Source organism: Solea solea, chromosome 18 (assembly GCF_958295425.1).
Source record: "Solea solea chromosome 18, fSolSol10.1, whole genome shotgun sequence".
Lineage (NCBI taxonomy): Eukaryota > Metazoa > Chordata > Actinopteri > Pleuronectiformes > Soleidae > Solea > Solea solea.
Window position 1 is genome coordinate 10184083 of NC_081151.1, and position 12026 is coordinate 10196108.

The 12026-nt window shown below is 42.9% G+C and overlaps 1 protein-coding gene across 1 annotated transcript in view; it reads right to left on the reverse strand.

The window, feature by feature from the left end:
• LOC131444507 (uncharacterized) overlaps window positions 1–11730 on the reverse strand; it is a 39350-nt gene extending 27620 nt beyond the window's left edge. Inside the window, exons 1-2 of the mRNA XM_058614871.1 lie at window positions 9918–11730; window positions 4920–4951 (exon numbers count right to left, since the gene is read on the reverse strand). Coding sequence (XP_058470854.1) covers window positions 4920–4951; window positions 9918–11651 — 1766 coding nt within the window. The 5' untranslated portion in view covers window positions 11652–11730. The remainder of the gene's footprint in view (window positions 1–4919; window positions 4952–9917) is intronic.
• Between the last annotated feature and the right edge of the window lie 296 nt (window positions 11731–12026).

Genomic DNA, 12026 nt, shown 5'->3' on the forward strand with positions numbered 1-12026 from the left:
TTCCAAATACCTGCAAAATTACATTCTCCTCAGTGTCAGGCTGTACTCTCTGCGAATAAATGTCAGTTATTTTAGCGTTGTTACTGTGATCTTGTTCAGATATTCTCCGACAATTGCATTCAGTTCATATTAGCGCTGTACTTAAATAAAGCCAGCAGTTAGACTAGACTTTGAACTTTCTGAAAGTTGGACTAACACACAATGGGATTGTTCAATTACAGTTGCATGGATGCATTTGGTTGGACTTAAGCTGTGCCTGGGGCTCTGCACATGAGCCACAGTTCCCACCCCCCCGGGTTTAGACTGGGAAATATCAGATATCACTACAGCGAACAATAAGACGACAGCACCAAAAACATGGAATAATAATCCAGGCTGGTACATAGACACTTTACTGTGTATATGTAAATGTCTGGATTAAAGCTTAATTTTTCTACAATATATCACACATCTTGTCTGCAGGGGATAGATTCATCTTTCATTTGTAAATGTACGTGAAAAACATAGTGGAACTGCAGCGTCATCACGCCACATCGTCGTCTTTTTGAAAGTGCAAGTTCACTGACTTCACCTCCAGCCAGGCTCTCAATGGACGACACCATCTGTCAGTCACACTCATGTGAAGTGAACTTCACTTCTGTAGCACCTTTCACAAAGTACTTCACAATAAAAGTGCAGAGTAGCACAAAAAGACAATTTAGGCAACATGGCATGTCGTATCATAAATACGTCACATCACATCAAAATATAAAATGTACCAAAAAAATAGTACAACCAAGGTATTCAGTCAACTAAAAGCTCGTCTGAATAACAGTGTCTTTAGCTGGAAGAGCATTCCACAGCCGAGCAGCGACAGGCAAACAGGAAAGCAAGGTCACCACTGGTTTTGTAGCGTGTTTTAGGCACCAACAAAAGCTTTTGGCCCCGAGGAACCTGGGTGATCGCCCTGAGGAGTATGGGGTTATGGGGTCACAAATGTAAGCCAGTGTGCTTTCACCTTTCACCTATTGTCTATTTTCCTCTAAATCGTAACATCATTTACAAAAGAGACATCATGTGCTATTGACCTGAATCTAGTGAGAGACCAGTTGTTTTTCAGTGTAACTGAATCAAATCACTAGAATCAGTTAATTGTTCAGTACTTTCCTCCATGACCGGAGCACAGACTCCGTCTGACACAGTCACTGGACTGAAATACAGCGGCAGGGTTTGTGATGCCGCTCGTGTTATTGTTTGAGACTGACACACGTTTTTAGGACTTTTAAGTCTTTTTAACCGTTCTACAGTTCGGCACTGTTTCGGCTTGATTTTTGTGTTGGACATCTCCGGAGCACAGACTCCGTCTGGCACAGTCACTGGACAGCAGCAGGGTTTAATACACCAGACTCCTCTGTTAAATATTGAGATTTTGGACATTTTTCCTGGTAATTGTTGGAAATTAACCCACGTTTTTAGGACTGTTAAGTCTTTTTAACTGATCTACAGTTCGGCACTGTTCGGCTCGATTTTTGTGTCGGACGTCTCTTCCTGTGACGACACTCTAACCAATCAGCGGCCGACAGTCTGGCAACGTCACTAATACCTCGGCAGAGCAGTTACTAAAAAAAGTACCTGGTACAATGCTCGTGGAAACGCAACTTAACCGCCATTAGTCTTTCATCTATTGTCTATTTTCCTCTTAATGGTAACATAATGGACAAAAGAGACATCATGTGCTATTGAAGAAGACCTGAAACTAGTGAGAGACCATTAACTCCTTGGGAAAACGTGAAAATTAGTCAACCAACCAAAAAAAAAAATCATCTTTGAGCCATTTCCTCTTATCTTTTACATCCAAGATTGGACATATGGAAATCCACCCAGCAGGAGGGAGCCAGTGGTTAGTAAGTAAGTAAGGCCGAACATACGGCACCAAGCATGACACTCCAGGGTGCAATGAAGTATTTATTGAGGTGTAATGGGTGCAGTTTCAGTCAACTTGTAGCCCATAAAAGCGCCGCGCGCTCGTTCGACTTGTTTGCACGCGTTTGACAAAAGGCCTCTGCTTGTTTTCCGCAGCTCGACACAAACGAAAGCTGTATCAACAGATTATTATTGCTGTAATAGAAGTCGTCTCTGAACCGTGGCACCGAACAGCGGAATGGAAGCGAACGCATTAATGAGCCGCACAAACCAAACCACATAATTAATCAGAGCTACAGCGAGTTTTTAATGAGCTCACCATATAGAGGCTCTACGTTTGAAGCGCGCTACTTTCTTTCCATTTTATACGTGCAACACCAAAGAATAAAACAGAGAATGTCTGCCTATTAGAAAAGGTCCCTATAAAAGACCCACACACACACTCATAGAAGACATTTGGCACTTTCTCACACTCGCATGCTTCTCTCCTGACAGACTCGGGGTCTTTACTGTGCCGCGTGCTCCCGAGGCTTAGCTGCTTAGCTGCTCAGCTGAGCCCGTCCTCTTGGCTTTTGACGCAGCTGTATGAACGCTCTCTGGCAGACTGATGTGTCTCCAATAGTTCCAGGGAGCCATGAGGTTGGTGAGGTGTGGGGAAGTCAGAGGGGAAAAGGAGTCTCAAGACTTTGACGTGTGATTCAAACGGGGGTTCAAACGGGAGACTACACATTTCGATGACAATGGCGGAGGGAGTTCCCTCGTCGTCAACCTCCAGGTGCTACAGTCTCTTGATTTCTGTCTCTTGTACATAATTAGACAGACATATGATCAGGCCAACCTGACAAAAGCCTTCGCATGACATTTGCTTTTGGACGCTACGTGCAACAAACTCCTCAAAGTGTGAGAGTGAAGCAGAGTTGGCCAGTGATGACATGGGGACCAAGGGAAATATAACTGATGAAGGTAGAATTAAAAACATTTCTGGAGAGCTAATTAAAAGTCACAAGAAGTCAGATAGATCTTGCTTTAGTCTTTAACTCACATCCATTGTATACGCACAATTATGATCACCTTTTCTGTCCTTGAATGATCAGAACACGCACAAATAAACTCCGCCAAGCAAACTGGAACATGTCCTCGTACACAATGAGCTCCGTTAGACGTCGCACAATCTTGCGCAGGAGTTCAGCAGGTTCGGCCTTTCTTTCCTCTGTCTGACTGGCAACCGGTGAACTCAGCACGTCACCTCATCATGAAGACCCGAATCATTAAATGAGAGCAATTACAGACGTCTTCCACACACATGGAACTCTGAAGCGGAAAATCAACGCACGATGTAAAACACGAGGCGTACTATGGCGTCTATTATTGTATCAGGTGCTCGTAAATCTCACCAAGAGGAGTGTATTTTTTGCCAGTGGATGCTAACTTCAGTTTCGCGACAGGCCCTCGATAATGAACTGTGACAGGAAACATTTGAGACAGCGGAGGAGGGTCGGTGAAGCCGGTGATCTGTTTGGACAGCTTTCAACACGTATTAACTCAACTGTAGACCCATTAGTAGAAGTATTCAACCGGTAACATAAGTACGAGTAACAGGTATAAGAAAATACAAATGTCTAATGTTATAGTACACGTTTGACAATTTTAAAGATATCCATTTATGTTGAATACTTACATGAGAACAGATATTCATGTTTGGACAAGTCAACACTTATAATATTCGACTCTATTCTACTATCGTGTCACATGCGCGAGGCACAAAGAAAGTTAAACTAGTTCATGACAAGCGAACACAACACAAAGTTGTTTTTTTTCCCCCACCACTCCACAATATTAACTTAAATGTGAAACTCTTATCAAAGACATGTCGTGTCCCTCTGGACTGAACCTTATCAGATTCGCTTTAATTATGAATAGGACAAAACTAAAAAAAAATGGTTTCCTCTCTTGCTGGTGGGGGGGGGTGAAGACCGGAGGTGAAGGCAATTAACTTCTCAGTGTTGTGATCATGTTGTGCTGACATGCAGATCGTAAAGTCACCTGAAGGCATCAAATGGAGCAAGACGTCATGAGTTACCAGTGAATTACAAAGTAATCAAGTCAACACCAGCATTAATGAGCTCTTAATGGTAATGGTGGGGAGTTTGGTTTTAATGAGAGCAACCCAGCGAACAAATGTAATAATAATATAATATAATATAATATAATATAATATAATATAATATAATATAATATAATATTATATAATATAATATAATATAATATAATATAATATAATATAATATAATATTATATAATATAATATAATATAATATAATAATAATAATATAATAACCAGAGAAATCCAAATCACAGTTGCATCAACTAAGCGATTGACTTCAACTAAATCAGATTGTATTCAACAACCTGACCTGTCTCGCTGCAGAGATTACAGAGGCACAACGCTGTAGTTTACTTACACACATTGCACAACACATATTCCTCCCGTACTGTTGAATGCACAACTCTCAACACAACCCCCCCCCCCCCCCCCCCACAACCGCACAGACTATGCAACAAATGGACAGAACGGCACAACGGCTACAAAGGGAAGTCACAACATTCATTATTTCTCACATGTGTGGCAAAGCCACTGCACACACTTGTCTCTTAGCCCCTAATAGGACCAGGCATGCACTTCTCCGCTCTCTTGCCTTACCGTTTATACGCTTTTCGCCTCATTTTCAGCAGGTAAGATCACAATATTCATGTGCCTGTGCATCCCCCTCAGAGCAGTATGCATTTAGAAAAAAAAAAAAGCCTCCTCTAATTCTGACTGGAGACAAGCTGGTAGGCAGAGGAGAGAGCGGGAGAGAGAGTGAGAGGGAGCTGAGGAGTGAATGAAGCAGGAGGAGGTGTTTGGCAAGAGGAGGGGTCATGGGAGTGATGGAGAGGAGAAGAAGAAGAAGAAGAGTGAGGCGTGGTGGAGGTGTCACAGCCAGGGAAGAGCAGAAGTAAACGTGAAAGTGGCAAACCTTGTGTCACGCTGCATCTCTCCATCAGACTCCTGGTATGAAGAGAAGAAGAAGAAGAAGAAGAAAAAGAAGAAAAAAAAAAGGAGGAGAATGAAATGATTAGATTTATTCATCAAGCAGATTTATCTGGCGCCAGCGCTGCCAATGCATGCTGCGGAGTGCCTCTTATCTGGTGTTTAACGAGCTCTCACAGTGGCTGTGTCTCTCGGCAAACAAATATATCCATTATTTCTCACCCTCGGCACACGTACTATATCAGCATTGAGAGCATTAAGCACAAGAGGGAGGATGGGGGGAGAGGGAGGGAGAGAGAGAGAGAGACAGAAGAAGAAATGACAGATTAGCAGTGCTAAGGAAAAAAATGCTGCGTGCTGCAGAAATGGAGAGAAAGTGCCGAAGGCTGAGAAGCAGACGTACGTACTGTAGTTTGTTGAAAGGAGGGAAGAGAAACAGACGAGATGAATGACAGAACATGGACACTGCCGGGGGGAAATGTTGGAGAGGGTAAACAGTGTAGAATGTGTGAAAGTCAATTCAAAAGAAGAGTTCCACTTTTTGGTGCAAATGAAGTCGTGTGGAAACCACGAGTGAAAATCTGCCTAGCAGCACCTGGGGGAAGTTCATTATCATTATTTCTGTGTGTAAAAACGACACAATGACATTTATGGATGGTTTTTTGTGTGAAAGGTATCCAGCTTAACGTGTGAGCTTCATATTTAACATGCAGACATGAAAGTGGCATCAAACTTCTCACATGGCAAGAACATAAACACAAGTGTATGAATAATAAAAAACCCATCTGAGAATGTGCAGGTGATGCCTCACATTGTCACATCGTCATATGAACAGAGAGGTGAATGAGATAACAGGCCCTTAATGTTTGCATTTCTTTGTTTCAAATGAATTATGCATGTTGTGAATTTATTTACCATTTACATTTTCACTCAGGCTTAACTCTGGGGTGCAGAACCAATTACTCAGTGCTGTCCATGGCAGAGGTAATATATTATGTGCAGTATATGTGCAGTATAAGTGCAGTACATGTGCAGTATATGGGCAGTATATGTGCAGTATAAGTGCAGTACATGTGCAGTATACGTGCAGTACATGTGCAGTATATGTGCACTATATGTGCAGTACATGTGCAGTATACATGCAGTATATGTGCAGTATAAGTGCAGTACATGTGCAGTGTACGTGCACTACATGTGCAGTACATTTGCAGTATAAGTGCAGTACATGTGCAGTATATGTGCAGTATAATTGCAGTATATGTGCAGTATAAGTGCAGGAAATGTGCACTATATATGCACTATATGTGCAGTATATGTTCGGTACATGTGCAGTACATGTGCAGTATAAGGGGAGTACATGTGCAGTATAAGTGCAGTACATGTGCAGTACATGTGCAGTATAAGTGCAGTATAAGTGCAGTACATGTGCAGTATAAGGGGAGTACATGTGCAGTATAAGTGCAGTATAAGTGCAGTACATGTGCACTATATATGCACTATATGTGCAGTATAAGTGCAGTAAATGTGCACTATATATGCACTATATGTGCACTATATGTGCAGTATATGTTCGGTACATGTGCAGTACATGTGCAGTATAAGGGGAGTACATGTGCAGTATAAGTGCAGTACATGTGCAGTACATGTGCAGTATAAGTGCAGTATAAGTGCAGTACATGTGCAGTATAAGGGGAGTACATGTGCAGTATAAGTGCAGTATAAGTGCAGTACATGTGCACTATATATGCACTATATGTGCAGTATAAGTGCAGTAAATGTGCACTATATATGCACTATATGTGCACTATATGTGCAGTATATGTTCGGTACATGTGCAGTACATGTGCAGTATATGTGCAGTACATGTGCAGTACAAGTGCAGTATATAACAAACAAGTAATAATAACAATGTGACTTTACAAGCACTTTAAGATAAACTTCATTCAAATTCGTGCGAGTGTGTGTCGTGTGGGTGTTACAAACAGTGCTGGTGATACAGCGTGATGACTCATACATCTACTGAATGAGACAACGCTCAGTAATCCCCTCTGTCCATTCCTCTATCCCAGCAGCCCTCCCTTCACGGGGAGGGCAAGCCTAGAAAGACAGCAGGAGGAGAATTGGCATTCCTGGAAGGCATCGCAAAATGGCAACACACAGCCACAGCCCTACTATACGGATGTTGCTGTGTAAGTGTTGTGTGTTGCTAGTAGGCTTTCATTAACATGAAGCATGTTCATATTCCTAAAAATGATAAATAGACTACATTTATTTTGCACTTTTCTTGTCTTTTAATATAAACTAAGCACTTTGACGTCATGCAATCATAAGACATTATTGGCTGAATATACAGTGATGTTTGATACCTTTTCACACAGATATGAGGACATTATGGGAGTGAAACTATATTGAATTAATGCGATCGTTCTTTTAAGGTAGGCTCCATTATCATTGCTGCTAAAATGCTTTAAAATGACATAGGAAGCCTTGGAATTTTCTGTATTTTTATAACGCTTTTCTAGTCTTGATGACCACTCAAAGATGCTTTCAGTTCAGTTTTGCCATTCACCCATTCACGCCCATTCACTCACACATCTATGTGCAGCGCATCACACATATTATAATTTCCAGAAAAAATAAGAGACAAAATGTGACCCTTGGGCCAGTCATTTAAAAAAAAAAATCATATCAATTTTGAATCAAATTAAAAATTAATAAATATTATATTATATGAATATATATATTATTATATACGTTTCCTTAGTGGCATCTATTTTAGTCAGTTAGACAGTTCTAATGCAGATCATGTTTTTACTTGTTTTCAATGCGAAACAAAGCACTATTTCAATGTGTCATCTGTGGAACCTTTAATATCAACTCAACAGTTAAATAGCCCACCCTTATTTAACTTCAGGGTATTTTGCACATCTTTAATAAGTTAATACACAAACTTTGCACACATGTATGCGCCGTTTCTTCCACTTTGCCTCGACATGAAGTGCAGAGGAAAACACCTTTCCTCATTTCTCCTCCGTTTGTTGAAAGACTCTCAATTTAAACGTGTGAAAAGCTGCCATTGAGCCGTTTTCTCTCTTCATACCGAAATGTGCTCCTTTCACTGCAAACACTCCGCTGAACAGTTGCTAGGGAGCTGCAGCCCAGTGAATAAATTCTAATCAGGCCACTGCATCCCTGTGTCAAGATCCATTAGCGGTGCGGTATTAGTAAAAACGTGGCATGCTGTGAAAGTGCATTGTCAAATACGAGTACATTTATAGACCCCATGCTCAGAAAAAGAAAGAGAAATTGATGAAGAGCGTGTGTTTAAAATATTAATATAAAACCCACCTTCACACAGACAGCCAAGCAGCATCATAAGATTTTCTTTGAAACCCCAGGATATTTTTTCACTCCAGGCTCTGGGTAAATAAACAGTAAATAAAGGTGGATACCACATGCCGAGGGGACTAATACTTCCCCACCTCAGTGGTGGATGTTTGGGGGCAGAAAGATACGAATGCATTTAAAAGAGGCTTATAGAGTTCTATTTGAAATTGTGGAAGTGCAAATATGGCAAGGAAAAACTCAAACTGCATGTTCTACACCATAGTCAACAACTCTCTGCATTCATTCATTCATTCATTCATTCATTCATCATCTACCGCTTTATCCTCCGCATGAAGGTCGCGGGGGGCTGGAGGCAATCCCAGCTGACATAGACAGGAAGGTGGGGTCACACACTGGACAGATCGCCAATCACATGCATGCATGCAAACTCCACACAGAAAGTACCGCGATCCGAACCAGGGACCTTCTTACTGTAAGGCAATAATACGAGCCACTGCACCATCATGTGAACACATAACTGCTCAAATACCTCAGAGCAAAATGGAATTACAAAAATGTTATAATTCGCGTTTTGTGTCATGGGCAACAGTCGTTTGTGTAAAGGCAGGAACTTTTCTTGTCCAGTCAGGTGTTTTTGAACACTGACGCCTCAGGTTCGCATCAGTGTGGTGTCTATATCGTGGATGAAGGTCTGAGCCGGAGCTACACGTGTAATGTGTACTGTGTCTCTGTTTGAGTCTTGCAAGGAGTTTTGCAGCTTCGCCTCCGCGTCTGAAAGTGCATCCTTGGATCACTACATCGATGATATCAAATTATATATCACAAAAAACTGTGTCTGCCCAATTTCACACCGATAAATGCGGAACAAATTGAAATCTTGTTGTCCTTGAAATAGTGATCAGAACAAGTGCATCGCTCAGGCCTCCTGTATGTAAAGCGGAGATTTGTCGAACGCTCTGTTTCGACTCTTCGAGTCTTCTTCTCTTCTTTCTTAGCAAAACATCCGTCAACCGTTTACCAGTCCCCCCGAAAATTCCAAATGCAATTAACCAGCCAGCAGTTCAAAAGTCCCTACAAATGTATTCTCTGTCTCTTTTACTATGCTATATTTTATATCTGTGTTCATCTCCTCTGTGAAGCACTTTTCAAAGATCTAGTCTACAGCACAATGGAAAGTCATATTTTGAATTCTCACGATGACTAATCATGTTTGAACATTTTATTTTTTTGTATAGGGAGGGGGCGATGTGACGGTCGCAATTAAGAGAAACAAAAAAAAAAAAACATGAATGATTCACATCTCATGAGCCTGTGAGGAGCCTTATTCGGCTAACAAGGGGAAAATGTGACGCAACGCGCTGTATTAAAGCCTTGAATAGAGACTGAATGAAATCTTCAGAGTCTTGTTTAACACTTTCATCATCATTAACAACAATTTACATGTCCTCGTACAGCATCATGTGCACACATGACAGCCAGGTGCACACTGTGTGTTTCCCTTTGAAACGATGTCTTGGTCGTTTATTCACAATTACCTGTATTGAGGTGACTGTGCGTGGGGTGATAACGTTTTGTGTAAATCAGCAGTCTTTGTGTTTTGCAATTTGAGGTAAACCAATCTTGGAGGTGTACTCACATGCATATTGACAGGTCTGGGCAGTGAGGTGGACCTAAAGGACATTCTGGGAAATCCCTCTGGCCACCTGAAGATAGGGCAGGGGCTATTCCTTCCACCAGAAGACGATTGAGGAGGAGGGGGCTTATGACTCATGTGTATCACTTTCTTCTCTTTCTGCCGTCCTCTTTCGATGCTTGTGTCTTTCTCCCAGTACGATCTTTCTCTCCCTTTGTTATTTTCTTTGCCTTTGTCTCCCCTTGTGTCTCTCTCTTTTCTCTTCTCCATCTCGTTCCCTTTCTCCGTCCCGAAGCCTCCATTTCTCTCCAATGGATCCCTGGTTTCCCAGTCCTTCCCTTTCTCCATACCTTTCTCATCCCTTCCTTTTCCCAGTGTGCCATTAGCTACCATTTCATCAAGTCTCCTCACTCTGTCAATATCTGTCTCTAAATAAAGTCTCCCAGTGGAGGGCTGCGCCTGGACCTTTGTACACAGCTCCAGGTTGTGCTCTTGGTATGAGTGACTTTCCCCTTTAGATGTCCTCAGCATGTCCCTGGGCTCCAAGACCTTACAGCTGGGTAAACTCTTGCTCCATTGGTGGATAGAAGAGTTAATGTCCTTTAAATCGTACTCCCTGATGGTGTGGAGGTTTGAACTTGTTGGGCTGTACCACAGGTTTGTTGCTGCCGCCGCTGCTGCAGACGGTGTCAGAGGAGGGTTCATTGGTGTTTGATGCAGTGTAGCTGTTAGTGGGGCCGGTGATGATGATGATGCTGCTGGTGGTTGTGGTGGTGGAGACTGGTAGCGATGTCGGAGTGTGGACTTCTGTTGTGGCGGTCCACCGTTGGAATTCAGCACCCTGTGGGTCACCTCATTCAGAAACTGTGTAAATTGATGTCTGTCCTCGGTCTTCTCATGTGGTTGTTGAAATGAGACTGTAGCATCACGTCTCTGAGACGAGGAAACACTCGGAGTTCCTGCACCTTTCCTTGGTATTGTGGAAACCCTCTCAGGAGCACAATCTCCTGTGCTTTTAGTTTTAGCAACAGGGTGCGAGAAGATAAGATTCTGGTATATAATTTCAGGCTCAGCTATTGCAGGAGCCTGGTCAGTGGTGCAAGACTTCCTACCTGAATTCTCTGATGTCTCAGTGCTATCTTGCTTAACAGGAGTCCGTAGCAGGCAGGTGGCCCCTGAGCTCCAGCTATTTGTGTCCCAACTTTCGTCATCATCACTGGAACTGCCGTTGCCACTCTGTTGGCTGCAGCTGGTACTCCATTCACTGGGACTGGGGCTGGAGTCGTCCAGGCTGCCAAGAGACCGCCTCTTCATCTGAGAAATTGATCCTCCCACGTTGGGTGAAACACCTTGGAAACTGGGGAGGGATCCTTGAAGACTCGGTAAAGATCTTTGAAAACAGGGAATAGACCCTTTAGAAAGGGAACCTTTGGGGCTTGGGCTGGTACACCTGTGGAGACTAGAAAGAGATCCTTTGAGTAAAGGTGAGGATTGGCGGCGCATTGGCGGGTCTTCCTCTTGGTCACTGTATGGTCCAGAGAAGACGGGGCAAGACGCGGTAGACGAACAGGAGCCACGGTTCTGACGGGTTGAGGATGTTCTGGATCCCGGTTGGCGCCGCAGAGTAGCCATGCTGACTGCCCTCCTTCCCCTACGCTGCACTGTTTTCGGTGAACCGTTCTGCACAGACTCGAGCCTGACACCATCATCTGAAATGGACACGCACAAGTGGACCATGTCAGTCAGGCTCAGCAGAACTGATTTCCGATGTTTTCTGGCCTCTGACTTTGCCCAATCCCAACTGTCTGCCCCAGTTGTCCCAGGCCATCAACAGTGCACACAAGCTGTCGCAGTGTGACACACTTTCTCTGCGCCAGCAAAGAACACAACGCGATCACAGGCAAGAGTCTAATAGTCATTTGGATGCCGACCAGCCAGGTTTCATTACCATTCATATGCCGACACAGTCAATTCTATCTCTTTCCCTTTTTAAAATAGCATTATAGATCAACGGCTGCAACTTCAGTGCTTGGCTTCTGAACATCATCTGTAATGAATTTGTGTATCGACACGGATGGGGTTGGAAAGCAGCTGCGTATCCAGGTCAGAGAT